The sequence below is a fragment of the Necator americanus genome, chromosome III (genome assembly GCF_031761385.1).
Source record: "Necator americanus strain Aroian chromosome III, whole genome shotgun sequence".
Lineage (NCBI taxonomy): Eukaryota > Metazoa > Nematoda > Chromadorea > Rhabditida > Ancylostomatidae > Necator > Necator americanus.
Genome location: NC_087373.1, coordinates 29022472 through 29042388, shown reverse-complemented (window position 1 = coordinate 29042388; position 19917 = coordinate 29022472). Strand labels below are relative to the sequence as shown.

At 39.4% G+C, this 19917-nt stretch overlaps 4 protein-coding genes across 4 annotated transcripts; 1 reads left to right on the top strand and 3 right to left on the bottom strand.

Annotated features, from left to right (window-relative positions):
• Positions 1 to 13225: 13225 nt before the first annotated feature.
• RB195_011303 (uncharacterized protein) lies at positions 13226 to 14353 on the bottom strand (the record flags this gene model as incomplete). Its single annotated transcript, XM_064192651.1, has 1 exon — positions 13226 to 14353. One exon carries the CDS (start codon positions 14351 to 14353, stop codon positions 13226 to 13228), a length of 1128 nt encoding a protein of 375 aa, XP_064050234.1.
• A 45-nt stretch (positions 14354 to 14398) lies between these two features.
• On the bottom strand, positions 14399 to 15217 carry RB195_011302 (uncharacterized protein; the record flags this gene model as incomplete). Its single annotated transcript, XM_064192650.1, has 1 exon — positions 14399 to 15217. One exon carries the CDS (start codon positions 15215 to 15217, stop codon positions 14399 to 14401), a length of 819 nt encoding a protein of 272 aa, XP_064050233.1.
• A 176-nt stretch (positions 15218 to 15393) lies between these two features.
• On the bottom strand, positions 15394 to 16056 carry RB195_011301 (uncharacterized protein; the record flags this gene model as incomplete). The annotated part of the gene is made up of 1 exon (XM_064192649.1): positions 15394 to 16056. The coding sequence occupies one exon, from the start codon at positions 16054 to 16056 to the stop codon at positions 15394 to 15396; it is 663 nt and encodes a 220-aa protein (XP_064050232.1).
• A 2285-nt stretch (positions 16057 to 18341) lies between these two features.
• RB195_011300 (uncharacterized protein) lies at positions 18342 to 18979 on the top strand (the record flags this gene model as incomplete). The annotated part of the gene is made up of 2 exons (XM_064192648.1): positions 18342 to 18561; positions 18891 to 18979. 2 exons carry the CDS (start codon positions 18342 to 18344, stop codon positions 18977 to 18979), a joined length of 309 nt encoding a protein of 102 aa, XP_064050231.1.
• Between the last annotated feature and the right edge of the window lie 938 nt (positions 18980 to 19917).

Sequence of the window (19917 nt, the reverse complement as noted above, 5' to 3'; positions counted from 1 at the left end):
TAGCTATTCGATCGCTTTTTTACTGTTTTATGTTCCTGGATACTTCATTAACTGGGTTTTTGTTCGCAAAAGCGAAAGAAAAGAGGAAAACCATGATTCGTTGCAAAAAAGCAAATGTTTTATGTCTCGCAGCGGCTCAGATTTCGTCTGAAAAAAAGTAATTATTAGCTCTTTCTTTTACGCTTGTTTGAATCGCAAATAAAAGCTGGTAATTAGAAAGTAGGAGTTCTCCGGCAATTAGAGACATGGTCGTCGTTGACGCGCGACGCAGAACAGAGATCAGCGCATGGGACGGGAAGATTTAAGCTTTAGTCGAGAAATTTTTATGTGGACGCTTGCCAAATCTAATCTTATGGGGAAAAATGAGGAAGCTTTCAGCTCCTCCTATTGACGTTAGTTCTGCCTGTTCTCCAAAATGTTAGCTGGAAATTCTCGAATCCAAATTTCTAACTCTAACAGGTACAGGTGGCGACGATTACTGTTCCCGTCATTTATTCTGTCCTACAGGTTGAGGTGCTCGCGTAAATACAAGGGGACTAATTACGAATGTATAATTAATAGATGTATTTATTTTTATGTTTGAACCATATATACATAAAACATACATGGTATCATACTGTTATAAATACGTAATAAATAATAAGTATAATACATCCATAGACTAGAAAACGATTCCCTTTAAGGTGGTTCCGACAATTAACCAATCAGAAAGCCGGAAACTACTGTTCCATGAAGTTTTCATGATGAAACCACTTGAGAAGGGTGTCCTGTGAGATCACAGCTGTATCGATTTTCTAAGTTCCTCCTAGAACAAGAGAGATAGGGAGGGAACAGTCACAAGTGTCTTTAAAATTGTTTCTTTTAGGACAGTCAGGAACATGAAGTATTACGAGTTTAATCACTATCCTGAGATAAGAATGCAATAAAAACAGTGAAATGCAAAAAAAAGTATTGATAGTAAAATAAAATGATTAATAATATAATAAATTAGGAGGGGGACAGTTGTAGCGCAGAAGGTCCGCCATGGCGGCTCGATCAAGGATTCGAAGCACTGCCCTAGTGCATACCAAGCCATTCATCCCTCCGGGGTCGATAAAATGGTACTAGAATTGTCTGCGAGGATAAAAACACCGACGTGATACATCGGTTGGCTCCCGCAACTCATTTTATAGGCCAACACGCGTTCCGAAACCTCAACGATTACGAATCGTGCATCCCATGTGGACATGCCACATGGGATGCAGAATTCGTAGTAGTTGAGGTTTGATATTCCAAGGACTTTGTCCTTCTTATCCTTCACAATAATATGAGGTAAATAAAGGATCAGCAGAGGTTAAGGTGAATTTATTTTAATTCAGCTAATTTCAGCTATGTAGGTTGAAGATTTGTGATAAAAGTGAAAAGACATGATCTTTTTTTTTTGAATTCGTTCAATAACGCGTTAACCATCTACCTTCTGTACTCAGAGGAACACACAAAGAGCTGAGTGCTCGTCACCATCACGCTTCTACAATAAACTCTTGAATCACTTACGAGTAACATTTGTATGTGTAGTCAAAGATTCAGTTTGGAGCACAAATATTGTCATAGAATAAGGAAACCCGTAAAGTATGAAGTTACATTTCCAAACGATATTTCCTTTCCAATAACAATTTATTATCCAATATAACATCATATATTATACATATGACGTCAGGTGCACCCTATGCTTACCCTTCTGGAACGAATCATAGCGAACGAATCAAACGTACGGACACTTCAACAACGTTCCGAATGCGATCTTGTGAAATTTCCATCCAGATTTTCTACGATTTCCTAAAACTTTTAATCTTCCGTTTTAATTTCCTTTAACGATTTCCTTAATGAAGGAAGACTCGACTGGCCCCCCCCCCCCCCGTAGAGGTTTTCTCTTCCGGTTTAGCCCAAGTTCATTCGTTGTTTTCGTTGTACACGTCTCTGATCGTCGCTGGGACGATCATCTTTTCTTCCATATTTCGTAGTACGACAGGGGTTTTTATTGACTTTTAGACATCGAAAAAACTCCGAAGTCGACCTTCTCTCCTTGATTGAGTGAAAGAACTGTGGTAATGAGCTGCCTTCACCACCATTTCCTGGAAAAGTGAAAGCAAAAAAATCAATCCTTTGTAATTTTTTTCTACGTTGTTATAGAACAGAATTATTGCGCCGCTCTTAGATTTTTTGAACATCAAATGAATTTATTCTCAACGCTTGCTGAAGAAGTTGGAAAAAATGATAGTTAGAAGTCTAATTGATCTGAATTTTTGATCACCTAAAAAAGCATAACCAAATAGAAGGCAGTTGGTTTTTTTTTGTTTAGATTACGTTTGGAAGCCTGCGAAGGAGTCATAAAACTAATTTTTCCACGGATTTTTCCAGACATAGCAAGAAGTCTGTGAAAAAATTCTGAAGGCTTCAGTTCAAGAAGAAATAGGAAAAGGAGAATTTATATGCGTTCACTACGCGAAATCTAGAATTTCACTAGTGGTGATGTTTGGTACTTTATCAAAGTCGTGCAGACTGAATTTATTTACTATTTATTTATTATTATTAATTAATTATTATGTAATTATCTTAATTATTATTAATTAGTATTAATTATTAATTATTATATAATTTATTTATTTATTTTAACTTCTGGAATTTATTCGACGTTAGCGGTAAAAAATACCGAACTAATCGAGATATTGGAATAAGAGATATTAATCATAATAAAATTGATTGATAATGATAATTGATAATCTTGAATAATTAATAATTATCAAAAGAGATATCAATCGAGATATTGAAATTGAAGGAAAAAGAATGAGAGATCGCCATAGCTTATAGAATGGACCTCACTACAAGCATAAGTATTTATACTCACTCAGAGGCCACTCCCCTCAACATTGGCGAATATGTCACATTCAATATTGGAGTTCCATGTGATGGATTGACGTAGTGCAGTTTGCTGAAAAACGTTAAGCAGAACTTCGAACCTTTTTATATTTAGTTTAGTTCACAACACGATTTTTTTCTAGATTTTTTGGACCACCATCGAAAAAAAAATCCAAAAATATTAAAAACAAAATGAACAGTGAGTGATGAGTGATACTTCTTAGGGAACGCAGGTTTACACAGTGTCATATGGCGGTCCAGTGTTTAGTTTTTACCTACTAACTTCCTAGAAAAAAGTTGTTATTTCTCAAAACTAGATTTGAGCACAGATTCGTTTTACGAACCTTACCGCTGTTATCTCAACTAAATGGAGTAGTGCTGAGAAAATCACTTCAAAAAAAAAACCAAAAATAAAATTTCTAACTACTGTAGTGAGAAAATGCACTATGGGTCAAGGCGAATTTTCCAATACACTGGAAATCAAAACGAGTTTCATCATAAAACATTTTTAAGTTACATATATTCTTACTACGGCTGTAAATAACATCATAAAAGCCGTAGATAAAAAATGTAAAGAGCCAACAGAATAAAAAAGTGCGAAAATGAAAGGTAATCTAGCACATGTTTAAAGAAATTGAAAATCTTCTTATCTTTTTAGAGTTACGGTCTTCGTAGTTGGTATTATATTATTAATATTATTATTAGTTGTTTGTATTTACAAATAACTGTTATTAAAATAACCAACTTACAAGCACACATTTGACCCTCATGTTAGCCTCTTTAAATACAAGTTCAAGAAAAAATTAAAAAAAAAACTTATCTATGTCTACATATTGTTCCTGATTGAGCAATTTATCCATGGTAAGCATTCGAGCGTCCATTTTCCCGTTTTTCTCTCATTTCTTTTGTTTTTTTTCCATGTTTTGTGAGTGTAGTTATGATTAGTAGCAGAAGGGAAATGTAGATATATGTATAGTGCGGTTGAATATGAATATGTTTGATAGTGAATGATCGAATAAACGGCTTGTTTTAAATCCACTATTCGCTCAGAGCTGTAGGAGACGCCTGTATTTTTTGAGGATGTCAAGAACTTGGGCCTTCTAAAATTTATGGCTTTTAAAATGGTCAAATTTGGGCAAAAAACGACTGAGGGGTCTTCAAAACCCTGAAGTTTGTATAATTGAAGTTTCTCTGGGAGGTATTATTTTTATAAATTTGAGAAAGAAAATTGAGGAAAGGCTTAGCATACAGAAATCAATCTCGTTTTTGTGCGTCACGCCATTTCAAATGTGTCATTGTGCAGATTTCAGTGAATATCAGCCACGATTTTCTACCAGGAATGAAAAGCATTGGCCGAAAATGGGAACAATGTATTTCTACAGTATATCCTGAGATAAGGAACTAAATCCTTCTCACGACCTTATGCAAAACTTACCATCCTTTTTTACTAGTCAGTGAAAATACGAGCCAGGTTTATGAAAAAGAAAAAAGATCCAACAAATTCTTCGGAAATTTAAAAAAATTTTTGCAGTTGCATTTGCAAAAATTTGCAAGATCCCAATCATCAATACAAAAAAATTTTTGCATTGATGATGGGGATCTTCTCATTCTGTGATTCGCTCCACAAACGGAGTCAATGGGAGCGGCAGTGGTACGGAACCCACAGCGAAGCGTAGGGTTTCGATAGTAGATTGCGAAACAAAGCGTGATTCCGCTCATCTTTCCCTAATGGTCGTAAGAAACGGCGTGGGAACCGTTTTAGTAACTACGAGGAAAGCGCTTCTGTGTACACTTTTGGTAGTCTGGGATTGAACGTTTGAAAATATGACAGCGGAAACACCTATACAAACCTGCCTCTATGCAAACGATTGCAACCCATACAGTGCATTGCTTACACATTACAGATCTCGTGAGCATCCGTTTGTCTAACGAGGCAACTCTTTATATTTGTAGGAATGGCAAAATAAAATCTCGTTAACTCGACCTAGATTCATTACTCGTGCAGCCAGGAAGAGTTGTCACATCAAGTAATTCCAAACAAAAGTCTAATTTAAATAGTCTACCTTACTCAGTTTCGTTTTACCAGTAGGTGTACAAAGTTGTCTCGTTGGACGAATTGGTGCTACCGTTAGCCTTCATCTCTCTGACTTGCAAACTACGTTCTTAACCTCAGCAAATAGCAGAAGCAAGGCAACAACGACCAGCTTATCCAAACGGCTGTGGCTGTTACCACAACGAAAGTATGCGATAAGTTTGGATTTGTGGACTGTAAGAGCGGTATAAGAGAATCCCTTGTCCAAGGCCGTTAGAAGAGTTGTGGTGAGCTGCAGGGCGCGCAAAGGCGCAGTCTCTCACTCATTATGGGGAGCTTTATGACCTTATATGTAATATCAGGCTAAAGCCGGAAATCACACTTTCAGTGGTGTTCGCTATGTTTGCCTTCACTGATGAATGGAATTTAATAGTAGTGGCATTTTTGTGGAAATAGATTTCTATTTTTCTAAAACCCTTTTCTTCCTCTTTTTTATCATGAGTAATGGATAAAAGATTTCATAGTTTTCTTTCTAGGCGCATCAGTTCCAAATTTCAGGAACACTCAAACTTCAGTTTCAAACACTCCTTTGGTACCAATTAATTACATTACAGTAGTAGACATAATTTGAAAGCATTACTTGAAGTATGGGTTCTTCTCCTTTTTTTCCCCAACACTTATCACTGAATAAAAATCAAACGTGAAATTATGTGAACAACATCATCCTAATGATAACGCTTCACATTTTATAACGTAAACTGTTGGCTACTATTTAAGCAGCTGTTTGTATGCGTGCTTCCACTTTCTAAAGAAGGTAGGATACCAACTTCAGGCAAACGTGCAAGGAAACAGATACGCGTAGGAGTCATGGAGGGAAACGCCACACGAGCAGTGGCACTTGCTGAAACGGTTGCAACGTCTCATTTACCTTTTGCGACATGTATGCGAAGTTATTGCGCGATACTACTGCACCAAGGCGCACCGACTCCACGCCGTGGTACTCGTCCCACCCCATTACACAGCTTTCTTCAGTCGATGCACCAATCCGACAACATAGTAGTCGTCTTACCCCATTTTACCGCATTTCGACGCTGGGTCACCAATCCGACGCCATTGGACTCGTCACACCCCATTTTTGGAATTTCGTGACTGACACACACACGTGCGTCGACGCCAGAAAGCTATATAATGAAGTGAGACGGGTCCCATGGTGTCGAATAAGTGCAGTAGTTTCGTGCGATAACTTCGTGTGGATGTCGCAAAAGGTAAATGACACATTGTAACCATTTCATAGCCATGCCCACTGCCAGTGTTGTGTTGCTCCTCTATGACTCCTCGCCTATCTCTTTCCTTGCACGTTTCCCTCAACTTAGTAGCATGCCTTCTTCAGAAAGTGGAAACACCGATACAAAAGGCTGCTTAAATAGTACCAAACAGTTTACATAATCTGATGTAGAACTTATCTTTATCAGTACGACGATGACGTTCACGTCATTTTATGCTAAAATATTATTCTGTGATAGCTATATGAGGGAAGCAGGCGGAAACATATACTCCCAGTAACGCTTGAAAATTTTGTTTATATTACATTGGTATATAAGGAACGTTTGAAGCTGATGTTTAAATGTTCTCCAAATGTAGAACTGACGAATTCATAAAAAAAAACTATGAAATCTTTTCAATATATTTGTAAAGGAAAGAAGAAAGCGTTGCTAGAAAGACACAATCGCTGTTCTGCCGAAAATATCACTACTATTGATTTTTATTGATCAGTGAGGGCGGGCGAAGTCTGAGCTCCGACTTCAGCCGGACGTTCAAACTGGTATCTACATAAATTAGCTCATAAATATTAGGGTGAGGTGATTAATTGCTCGGTGTTGATTAATGCAAAATTTATAAGTACAAAGAAGTTCTTCCCATCTTGACACATTTCTTAGCCGGATGGAACATGAAAACTTAGATGTGAATTGAACTCATCCATTGGGACTTCAGTCCCTAAACATATTTCTCATTTAGATTTATAGAAATGAAGGGCTAGCCAAGGAAGAAATGCTAGAAGAGATGGAGGATTGCATTTAGATTATGTCTAGGATCTATTCTTCAGCTTCTGGAGACCTGGAGCTCAGCGACTTGGTTACATCATGCAAATAGCTGGGTTTGGTAAAATAATTCCAAGGCATATGTACGGTAAAATACGCCAAAGAATTCCGAATTTCATTCCGAGTGAATCGTTCAGACTCATGTATTGAGTGGAAATTCAATCAATATCCTTTTTATTGCTTTTTATGGAAGAGTTACTTTGTCCGAACAATATGACGTATCTCTGGATTTGAAAGTCTCATCCGTTCTTGTTGTTGTCACAATGGTGCCATCAAAGTAATGGCATCTATCACTTTAGTTGCGAATGACGGTTCCATTTTGGGACTTGCTCGTGAACTCGAAGAAAACAATGTTCAAAAAGTGGTCAATAGAGGAGCTGTTAAGAGTTTTCTGCCTGTAAAGACAGCTAAGTACTGCACTCACGAAAAATAAATAGAAACAAGCGTCTTTTTAGTTATTATGGCTGCTTTTATGAACTTTCCTTCTGGGCCATCACAATGAATCAACGTTACGTTGATTAGACATCGCATTAGTGCTATTAGCAAAGTTCAGGAAACTAAATGACGATGGACCATGATGTGAATATTTGGAGTTGGAAGAAGCGTTCGGGGAAATTTTCGTTTCTCTACTAAAGTTACTATTCCATGGCAAATGGTAGCTCTCGAAATCGTTTACGCTTGGTGGACAGTCCACTGCTGCAAATATTGCAAATAAAATAATAGTATAATATTACTCAGCATCGCGTTAGAACTAGCGCCGTCCGGTAGCTGCGCAAAAAAGGAGGACTCTAAAGGTTGACTGAGATCGCTCAACAGTGAAAGCTCACAATTCACGAAATTTATTACAGCAGAAAATAGAATTACTAACTACATACTGACACATTTCTGTGACTGAATGAAACTTTTCACTTAAGCATTGTTAGATTATGTATTTCGAGAGAAGTTTTAAGGGCCTAATGAACTTAAAACCATCATTATTGCAACACAGACGCAAGAATTTGCACAGACGTAGTCGTAAATCAGACCGCAACAGCCGCTGACAACTAATCCTTCAAAGAAAAAGACACCATTCAGAATGTGGCGACTTTCAGCGCACTTCTCAAAGCACCATGGTACGCCATGGAAACACTGAAAAGTTATGAAGGCTCTGATTTGCATAGCTCAAAGCAGGTGCATGAAAATGGAAGACACGAAAGGGAATCTTTCCCCTTATCACATAATTAACTTTTGAAAAAATTCAGTGGTAGCACTCTGAAGTAAACTCAGATAAGATACTTCTGTACTTTTTCTTAATAATTAGCTTTTAGCTTCATGGTCTGACTTATAAAATACGAGGTTTACTTTTGAAGAAAAAAAAGTTTTATTTTCAGTAAGTAACAATATGGCACAATATTGCAAAAAAAAAGAACAAAAAACTCTAGAGAAGTTGTTTATTTCGTGGAAATATCTTCAAAGAAATTTTTTACGACATTCCTATAAGCGTAACACTAACTTCTAAGGCAAAACGCCACTAATCCCATTTCCCAGATTTTCAGAATTTGAATTTTTATGAAGTGGCAAGTTTTGAGGTGACGCTAAAGTGGTTTTATTATTATTGTTTTGCTTTTATCTGTCCTATTTTTTTGCTCGTATCGGAACTGATGAACGAATCAAGTGGGCGCTACAAAATCCGTATCCTTCTGTTGCAAGATAATTAATTGTTCACTCTCTATAAATGATTTGTTCTGTTGTTGCAATGCAATGAATTTTGGCAATAAATTCTCATGTCAGTCAGTTGCACTTTCGTATTTTGCTGTTTCGCTGCTAATCCATTTTGTCCTTTTCAATTCATAACTGAGCAGTTGGACAGCAGCAATCACATATGAATGTACTTTGTAACCAGTTATCAGGGATTTGAAACAAATGTATGCTTTTCGAACAGATTAATTCAAACAAGAACCACCGTGGGGATCCCTCAGAACTGTACTCGGGGTAGATCTTAAGTTATGGAGGCTTTCGGGGAATCAAGGGAAATTCTCTTCTCATGTATGATCAAATTGTTTTGCTTTAAAAATATGTATAATAGTATAGAATGTCCGAGCAGAACAGTAGTAGAAGTTTTGCTCCGCTTTAATTTTTGAACTTGCCGATGGTTATAGAAGAACAAGAGTGATTCTAAACGCCAAAACATATCATAAATACAAGATAGAGCTTAGGTGCTGCAGCTAAAGTTAGAAAGGTGCATCGTTTCACCTCCACCTAGACGATCCACTTTAGACAAGCCTTCCTTAGAGCTCCTCAATTGGGAAGGGAAGGTAATCTAAAAAAATAAGTAGTAAAATGCAATGCAAAAATCGATAATAATACAGAAAAACAATGAATAAAAGAAAAGAACAGGAAGAAAGAAATATTAGAGATAGGCTCAAAATCATAATAAATTTGATAACTTCCCTTTTCTTCGAATTGCAAAACCAATTGCAAACGCGCGTAGACCAACTGACCACCAGTCTCCTTTATTTATTATTTATTGTATATTAATTTGTTTATTGTTTACATGGCAATCTATGTGTTTACGAATGGAGTACACAACGAACAAATAGCACAAAAAACACCAGTAGAAGAATAGTAATGAGGACATACATACCTTAAGAAACGAGTGAAGAAAACTCTAATTTCTTGAATGCTTAAGGAATCTGTTAACAGCTTTCCTAAATTCCTGAAGGCTTAGTGGGTTGTTTTGCAGATAACTGAGTGTTCCGAGCTAGCTCTGTCAACCAAGAAGTGTTGCCTCACTGACCGTGACCTAGGGACAGTAAAGTAATTCTTAAATGTAGGACAACGTTCTATCGATTTTTTAAAAGAGAGGAGATCAGAGATTTTTAGACTAGTGTAACCAGAAGATTTTATGAACCAGAAGTGATAGGACCATTGAATCTTCTTCTTACTGGTCATGAGTTTTCTCGTGAAGTTATCCTGAACTCTTTCGAGTTTCTCTATGGCTCCTAGGCTATGAGGGTTAAAACCAACTGTATCATATTCTAGAGAGAAAATTCTGATTTGTTAGCAGCCGAGGTAGTGGTCCTATAAAAGGAAGTCAAACGCACCGATTTGCCTCCGAAATAAATGTGATAGGATACATAGGGTTTCACAGGGTCCAGGTACATTCACGTAAAATATGAGTGCAGGAGAAAAAAACTTTTAGCAAAAAGCATAGCTCCACCGCCTCTTTTATTACTACGATCACTTCTCAAGACTTCGTATTAGGAGCACCAGAGGCCCACTAGAGGTCCTATTTCTGAAGAAGACTTAAGCTAGGTTTCAGTGAGTACCACTAGATCGTAAGAGAAAGAACTCAAGAGATGAAAAACGGCGAAGTGTTAGGTACATCATGTTTAACATTATTTTCATGGTCAACAGTGTTTACGTTTTTACAACCATTACTGGAGAAAAGAGAATTTTTGGTGGTGTTCGTTATCTCACTAGAATTTTGATTACGGGTCTTTCGAAGGTTTCGCGAATCTGATCTTTTTCCTCTTTTAGAAGAAAGTAGCGGACAATATATTCCTGGTTCAAGGAATGTATTCACCTTTTTAAAACGTCGTAAAACCACTTTTTGTGGAATATGAGGTAGGCACACTAACTTTTATCAGCCTAGCAAAAAAATTAATTCGACTCATTCTATATGCGGTCTACGTGCTATATAGAGATGATCGAGAATTTCCCTTACATATTCATGGTCATGCAAGCTTCTGCATGATGCACTATCGCCACTGTTTTCCGAAGCAACAATACCAATCAACGATCTGCTACGCTCAATTTCATCGTAATTTAGCCGCGAGTTAACAAATATATTGTTATTATCGGTGTCGCTGGATTAAGAATTACTAAAGACGGATAGTTCGTTCTTCAAGTTAGTGTTTTGTAGGGTTAGATCTTGAATTACTAAATTAATTATTAAATTACGTTTTGAAGCTCAATATTGTGTTTGTTCGTAGATTTCAGTTCATTACACAGCTTCTCTTGTTGAGATGAGAGCTTTTCAAACGTAAGTTCAAGGCTGTCCTCGATAGAAGTCTGCAATTTCTGGTCATCCAGGATGGCATCCAAAATAGATTTTAGTCTATCTGATGTCTGTTCCATATGTACAGCTTCTACTTTCTTTCTTCGTGTCTAAACGAAACGGCCGGGCAAGGAAGTTTTAATTGAAGACGTAGCCAAAAGCGAAAAACACCTGTTTTAGTGACGTAGCTGAAAAATAATATAAGTGGTGCTCACCACAGGAACACGAAATAGAGCAGTAAAATAGAATAAGTAATAGAAACAACAAATGAAAGCCGTAGAAATTCAAATAGTTCTCAACAATACGAAAATAGGTGGAAGAACTTATAAACACGACCTCCTCTGGTGAGAATAAGAATAAACGAGCAGAAAATCTCCGCGTCCACCTCAGAACCTTTTTTAAAGAATTGTTTATAGTTGAATAATTGAAAAATTGAGTTTAACAAATTTTGTGCCCTTACTCTCACGAATCATAAATCAGCTACACCTTGTACTGTTTTATGAACCAGATTTTCGCAAAGGTTCCGTAGCACAATTCAACATTTCGCCATATTTGTTTTTTTTTTCAACGTGACCAGTCAACAACGTAGCCAAAAAAGCAATCAACTCGTTCATTCTGAACATTTTCGATTATTCTGGCCTAGAGCTCAAGTTGTTGTGGAGAAGGAAATTGACAAGAAGTTTAAGAGAGAATCAAGAGTAGTCGAATATTACCGTCGTAAATTCTTTCGATCGCATCAGTTCATCCTCTTTTCGAGCAAATTTGCACAATTCTGCTAATGTGTGAAGTTATTATTGCTAAATAACTTGTTACTGATCAAAAATCAACGCACTTTATACTAAACCAAAGTTGTAAATATATATGTAACCCGACGGAGCATTTTTTTTTACCTAACATTAACACTGCCCATAGCATACAAACAATACAAATGTATCCACTGCATCTTTCGTTTAATGGTGTTCTTTCTGCTGTTGGACGCGGTTAGTAACAGGGTCAAGCATATAGTTGAGAAAAATCCCTCCTAAAAACGACCCCCCCTCGCCGACCCTCCCAAAAACGACCTCCCTCATCTCGTTCCTACCAGTATAGCTGCCTACACAGCAATCAAAAGTTGGATGAAATAAATAAATAATAAATAATAAAATAAATGAATAATAAAAAATAAATAATAATAAAAATAAATAATATAAAAGGAATTAAAAGACAAATAAACGCCTAATAAATAAACTAAATAATACATAAATTACAATAATTTAACTAATTGATGAATTTAAATTTTTATTAATAAATTAATAGTATAGTAGATTATTTTAAAAATAGTAATGCTAAAAGTAAAACAAAATATATATTGTAATGCAACGATATTAATAGAACAAATAACTAGAAAGTATATGTTAATGTTAATTGTATGCCGCGTGACGTGTGCCAGGTGGAAGAAGATCAACAATAATAATCGAGGTAGAAAAGCATTTAACAACTCGATGGACTGATCTAGACACGGTTAGAATATTGTCTTTGATTTTCTGTAGAATTTCTAAAATAATGTGTGTTCCAGGTAGCACGCATGAAGATTTGGAACAGTGCAGTGAGAAGACAACAGAAGAAGATGTTTATTGATTTTTACACATGCAAAAAAATTTAATAAATGATTTTAATCTTCTATTTCGAGCAGCGAAGTCCTCGAGCGGAGAGCTTGCTCGAGTAGCTCTTGGTGTTCCAGAAGTTCGCGTTCCCGGTTCCTTTGCCGTTTCACAGCGCTTCGTTTTACGACCCAAGTCTGAGCAGAAATAATGATAATAGCAGAAAACATTTTGAAACGAATTCCAAAAAAAATCACAGATAGACTGGAAGGAAATGTTTGCAAAAAAAAACTCTTATCAGTAGCGCGATGATCGTGGCCAAAGCAAAAATTCCGAGTACAGCGAAGATAAATATGGAGGAGTGGTCAGTCGGTGTAGCTGTTGTCGTCGTAGTCTCAGGCTGAGAAGTGAGCCACGCTTTTCTCAACGCTTTCTTCTTTGCCAGCCACTCGGCTGAAGGCTTCGGTCCGGAATTACCTTCTCTAAGACGCTTGTAAGCCTCTTCAGGAGAAAGGCTGACAATATCTTGGTACATCTGTAAATACTGGAATTAGTGTATAAATAGATCCAATCACCTTGATCACCTTGACTCCCGTTGATCTTCGAACTGGTCGAGCGGGCGCCAGTAATTTTTCCATTTGTCCCGATCGCGTGCCAGAGTAGCCCAGTGGTTCCTCCTTTCGCGTGGGACACGAAGAGCATCATATTTTTCTTTCAAGGACTTCGTGAAGAAATCTGACCATCGGGTCGGCGGTCTTCCTGTAGTACGCTTAATATCGCGGGGAACCCAGTCGCTCACGGCTCTGGTCCAACGGTTGTCATTAAAGCGCATCACGTGTCCGGCCCACCTTATTTTACTTTCCTTGGCAAACGCGGCGGCGTCTCTAATCTTCGATCGCTGACGTAGGAGAGAACTTCGAATCCCGTCCCTCACTTGCGTGAAACGGGATACTCCTAGCATCACTCTCTCAATTGCGCGTTCAATGACGCTCACCGCGTTTACTTCCTGCTTGCGAAATGCCCAGGTTTCCGAAGCATAGGTCAAAGCCGGAAGTACGGTGGTGTTGAAGAGGTGAGCACGGAGCCGGGTGTTCCTGGTCTTCTTCACTACATCCTCGATGCTCTTGTACGCTCCCCAAGCCGCTCGTCTCCTCCTGCCCAGCTCGGGGTTCATCATGTTCAGTTCCCGACCCAGATAAACGTAGCTGGTGCACTCGGATATGTTCGTTCCGTTGAGCGTGAATGGGGCATCCGAGACCCATCCGTTCCGCATGAACATCGTCTTTTGTAGATTCAGCTGAAGACCGATGCATCCACATGTTTCGTCGAATTCGGTCAGCATTCGTTCCGCTTGGCTGATGCTAGGTGTTACCAGTACGATGTCATCAGCAAAGCGCAAATGGTGTAGCTGCCGACCATCAACCTTCACTCCCATGTCGTCCCATTCCAACTTTCGCATTGCGTTCTCGAGGGTGGCTGTGAATATTTTGGGTGAAATTGTATCACCCTGTCGGACCCCCCTCTTCACGTCAATGATGATGTTCTTGTAGAATGGCGAAATTCCGGTCGTGAAGTTACTGTACAACTCTCGAAGTACCTTTATGTACTGAGTAGGGACGCCTTGGTTGTCCAAGGCTTCCACGACCGCTTCCGTCTCAACTGAGTCGAAGGCCTTTTTCAAGTCGATGAAGGTGAGACAGAGCGGCATCTTGTACTCTCGTGATAGCTCGATGAGTTTCGAAACAGTGTGAGTTTAGTCAATCGTGCTGAATCCTTTTCGAAACCCTGCTTGCTCACATGGCTGTCCTTCATCCAAGACTTTTCCAATCCTATTAAGGATCACTCTTGTAAAGAGCTTGTAGATGACGGACAGTAAGCAGATTGGACGATAGTTGCCGATGTCATGTGGATCTCCCTTTTTATACAACAACACGGTCTTGCTGGTCTTCCACTGTTTAGGAACCTTGCATTCCGACAGATAACGTGTAAAGAGCCTCGCCAGGGTGTTGATGAGTACTGGCGGAAGGCTCTTCAGGTGTTCTGGTCTTATTCTGTCGGGACCGGGTGCCGTACGATTTCTTACCGACATGATAGCATGTCGTATTTCGGACGGGAGAACCTCTGGAATGACTTGTCCATCTTCCCTCAGATGGTGAGGAGGCAAGTGGACATGGCTGTCGAAGAGATCAGAGTAGAAGTCGTAGATGATTTTCTCCATCCCCCTTCTCGATGCAATGGCTGTTCCCTTTGGGTTCCGGAGAGCAGTCATCCTCGTCTTGCGACTAGCGAAGTCTCGACGGGCATAGCGGATGCTTTTCCCCGCCTCTGCAGCTTCAGCCAGCACTTCTACTCTTCTCTCTTTAAGGTCTTCCTTTATCGCCTCTCGGCAAAGCCTTGCGAGCTCGGACGTGAGTTCTTGGTTCCCTGCGGCTCGTGCTGTTCCACGCTGGCGTATCAGCTCAAGAGTTTCAAGAGACAGGCGCCTCTTGGTGGTTTTAAAACTCTCAGCCTTCTTCGCGCAGTCGTGAAGGTGTTCGACAAGCCGGTCATATTCCTCGTCGATGTTGTCCATTGCGGAATCTTCCCAGAAGCCGGCTAGCGTAGCGAAGAGATCCCAGTTGATGGTAGTCCTGGGATTTCTCTCTCTGAACTTGGCAGCTTTCTCTGCTCTCCTTGTGAAGGAAAATCTTCCTCGGAGGAGGCGATGGTCCGATCCCGTGTAGAACTTTGGTACAACACCGACGTCCGTCAGGCAGAACCTTTTATTGACGATGTGTGGTCTATTTCATTACGGTACCCTCCACCGGGTGACTCCCACGTCCAGCGTAAAGAAGAGGGCTTCTGAAATTGCGAGTTCCCATGGATGGTCTTAGTCGTCATGATGAACTCGGAGAGCCTCTCTCCCTGGTCATTCCATTGTAGGCCGTGGGTCCCGATGTGAAGTTCCTCCGGCGTTCTTCTTGGGCCAACCTTAGCGTTGAAATCGCCAACTATGACCTTGTAGAAGGCATGATCTTCTTGGTAGAACTTCTCCAGGTCCATATAGAAAGCTTCGACTTCTTCTTCTTCGTAGCTTGATGTTGGAGCGTAAACGACGAAGATAGTCAAAGCTGGTATTGGGCCACATCTTCTCATCCGCAGACGTCCGATTCGGGTCGTAAGTTGTTCAGAAGAGTCGATGTTCTTTGCCATACTCGTGTTGACGAGGACGCCAACTCCACCAACACCTCTACTGTCGCATGTTCCTAAGAACAGTTCTTCTCCAGTTTCATATACGGCGTTGAGAGGGTGACGTCGTCTCGTCTCGGTCAGTCCGATGACGTCGTACTTGATCTTCTTGGCTTGCATCATCAGATCTTCGATGGCCGCTTCCGATGCAAGCGTACGTGCGTTATAAGTACAGATCGTCATCCTAGTCCTTTTCCGTTTTGGTAGCCTACATGACTCTTGCAACCCCGTCCTACCTGGCGCTACCGTACCAGGCTTTCCTCCGGAATCAGGAGACTCTTTTCTATTACTGTGTTTTGCTTAAAAATTTTAAAACCCATGGGCAGGTTGCAAGCCTCTAGTCCCATGAGTTTCTGGGAGAACTTTCGTTCTCCCGGTGTGGACATGTGGAGCTTATTTGTTGGAGGCGACTCCAAACCGCCTCCCTTGCACCTCCCAGTCACTTGATTGCAGGCTTTTGGCCGGACCGACGTGCGGGATACAAGGATGTCATGAGTCAGTCCTGGCTCAGCAGAAACAGGGAGTCCATCCCCTGAATCCACCTGCGTCTCTGGGCAAGCGCAAGGTCGCTTTTGGTCCGCGATTAGCCCCCTATCCGCCACCCGGGGACGCGCCACGTAGCCTCGCGACTAACCGGCTGTGATCCCTCTAGTGAGGGAGATCCGTGGATAGATCCAATAAATGATTATAATTAGGCGAGAAGATTTGAAGAAGTGCCAATATAATAAAGGAGGACTCAAGATAATAAAGGAAGACTAACTAGAAAGCAGTCAGATTGCCAAATGATGCTACCGGTAGGCCGCGACCCATTCCACATTGGCTATCCACCAAAATATCCTCCAGATATATTTGCTCGGATTAGCTCGAAGTAGACGTTACTGCAAGAATTAGAAGTGAGTCAGTATGTATGTAGACATACAATTTAAAAAGATGAGTGAGCTCTAAATGTGTATTCGGTAACACTATTGTAGTGTTTGGCACTGATGAAGAGATGGTCGAAAGTTCGATCCCCGCCGGAGCCACTATTTTTGCAAAACGAAAAAAACAGCTGGAAAAGAAGGAGAACACCTTTCAAAACAATTTTTACACTTTTTCCAATTATTAACAAACGATTTTACTCATCGACAATTGAACTGAACGGATGAGAGTTCGATCCCCGCCGGAATCTAGATTTTTGCAAAATCTGAAAAAAATCACTGAGAAGAGCATTTCGTAAGCAGATTCTTCTGGAATTGTATTCAGAGCACCGTTTTCCATATAAAAGTGTTATAAAGAGGTTATTTTAGCGATTAGAACGAGGCCTTAATTGGAAATTACCGCTGGACTGGTCGGATTTTGTTACCTTGAAATAAACATGAATAACTCACTAACAAAAAGGCGCAGGAGAATAACGCTGGCAGCTTTGTGTAGAGGAAGATTTGCGCTACAAAATGGTTAAAAAATCTTTTTTAGGGACCCTCTGGTCTTTTTGAAACCTAGTTGAGAAAAAGTTGAGAAATTTGCCGTTTTTCTCAACTTTTTCTCAACTAGCTTTTTTAGAGATAAGAACCATTTGCAAAAAACCAAAAACGGATTATAGTAGCAAAAATTTTCCTCTACAACATAGTTTAAACCGATTTTGTTTTTATAAACTATGATGAGTTATGGAAGTTTGTTTGAAATCACACAGATTTTGACGCGTTGCCGAAAATCTGAGATTTCGCTCTTTTCCTCGTTGCGAGGATGCTGTAACGCCGTTCAAAAATTCGATTCTATATTTGGATACAGCATCGGGGAAAACCCCTAAATGCAAATTTTGGCCTTTGTAGGTCTTCTGGTTTTCTCAAAAGCTAGTTGAGAAAAACTCAAAAATTTGAGGCAAAAATTGGGATTTTCCTCAACTAGGTTTCAAAAAGACTAGGAAGGCTAGAGGCACCAAACTTTGTAGAAATATAGAAGAAATCTCCCTCTACACAAAGCTGCCAGCTTTATTGCACGAGAATCACTTTGAGCCTAGATATTGAGAATCTAGTGGAGCCTACTTTGTACTAATTTTAACCCTAATTGCGTCTTTAGATGTCTTTTTTCCGTTTAGTAGGAGCATTAGAATTGCTTTTTCGACTGAAAGTAAGAAAGCCGTCGCTCAGAAGGGAAATCTGCTCTTTAAATTCTTTTAAAGAGCAGATTTCTCTTCTTTCTTTTTCTTTCTTTTTCTTTCTTTCTTTATGTTAAGTGCAAAAAGTGGGACCTCTGGCAGGGATTGATCCCTGACCGTCACAATAAGAACAGCGCGACATCGCGCTGATCCTTCGAGCCACAATGAATAGCTGCTGGATCAGCCGTTATTTCAACAGATGATGTAATGGTCAATTAACAGATATCATTATCGAAATATAATAATCGATCGATGGGGAAAGGTCACGCATAATGCACTTTATCTGCACAACACTTACCAACTTGTGTCAGCGTACTTGCCTTTCATTGTAGCTATGCTTCTACATTTACTTAGTGCTCTTACACTTCTGTTAGCTTCTGAAGATCTCGTTTGTCATCCTTTCCTGAGCGAATTTTCGACGCTTCGTTTCCGTACCACTGCGGATCTTCAATATATTGAACTGGCTGTAACGGAAGAGTGCCAATGTGCAAGCTATGGAGGAAATGAAGATTTCCTCATATGGTCTGTTAGTACTCAACACGAAGTCACCTCTGGTTAGTTTCATTTCTTTCAAATAAAGTAGTAGCACACAATTTTATAGTGGTTGGTGGATTTGACAACAAGTCGATTTTTCGAAAGGATCAAAACTTTTAGGTAGCTAATTGCATTTAAAATGATTGGTTTTCTATTTTATCACCTCCACAATTTTATCACGTTATTTATTATGCATCACATTTATTCAAGATTTCAATTGTTCGTGCTAATTCAAAGGTAACCGAGAGGCTTGTTTATAGAATATTTCAGAAAGGATGCTACTGCCACTGGTACGTTTCCTCTGTCTACGAACTTCTTCTCCTTTCAGAAAGCTTTCCTTCTCGTTCAGGTAATGTGGACTCCCTTACCGTCTTGCACTTACAACGACATATGATTTTGCACGAGGCACTGAAGCGACTGCGACGTCATCAAGCATAAGTTGCAAGAAAACAAGAAAATGTTAAGTCGTCCATCTTCAAGATTGGCTCAAAAAGCACACTACTTTCATTACCAGAATTATGAAGAATAAATTTATTAAAAGTCACTTTGTGGTTTGTGTACCGTCTTTTTAGCTTAACTGCTTATGCTACAATAGTCTTCCTCAACCGCTTCTTCGAGTCCTCTTCAACCGTTTATTCAAATATCAAACAAATTTATTTTGAACGCAAGTGCTGAATACGCATCATTGACGTTTTTCTTCCTTGAGGCAACTTCCACTTTTTAGTCGCAGATATTGGGATCTGAAAAAACCTTAGAATACGTTTTTGTTGTGAATATCTTCTGATATGCGGTAAAAACGTGCCATTCACTGCTAATCCTCCTCCACGTTTCAGCATAACGTCTGAAAAGAAGCAGTGCAGTTTTCGCTTCTGTTTTTCTGGTGAACCCTATCACAAATAACAAAATAAATTACACTAAATTTTATTAAAATGTGTTTATTTAGAAACAACAACACATCGTCTTTTTCTCTTTGCTCCCTTCATTTTTTCCTAATTTTCCGACCCCTACCTTAATTTTTCCCAATTTTCCGACCCCCCCCCCCCTGACCCGACATCCCCCTGTACGACCAACCGTTGAGAAATTCTCAACACACGCTTGACCCTGGTTAGTAAACAAGTAGATAGATAGGTTCGTAAATGAACAAAAAAACAAATGTGAGGATACGTTCCTTGAGATCCCCGTGTAGTTTTTCGCGTGGAACGATGAGTAAAATTGTTAATTTGATCAGCAATAACGTCCAAGTTCTGAGCATTTTATATGTCGACAAAATTCATTCTAAATGTTTTTCATTCTGAATGTAATATTTACTTCACTTCTAATTCTACGGAAAATTAACCGTTAATGTCGATAACATTGTGGCGAAAATATATTGCAGA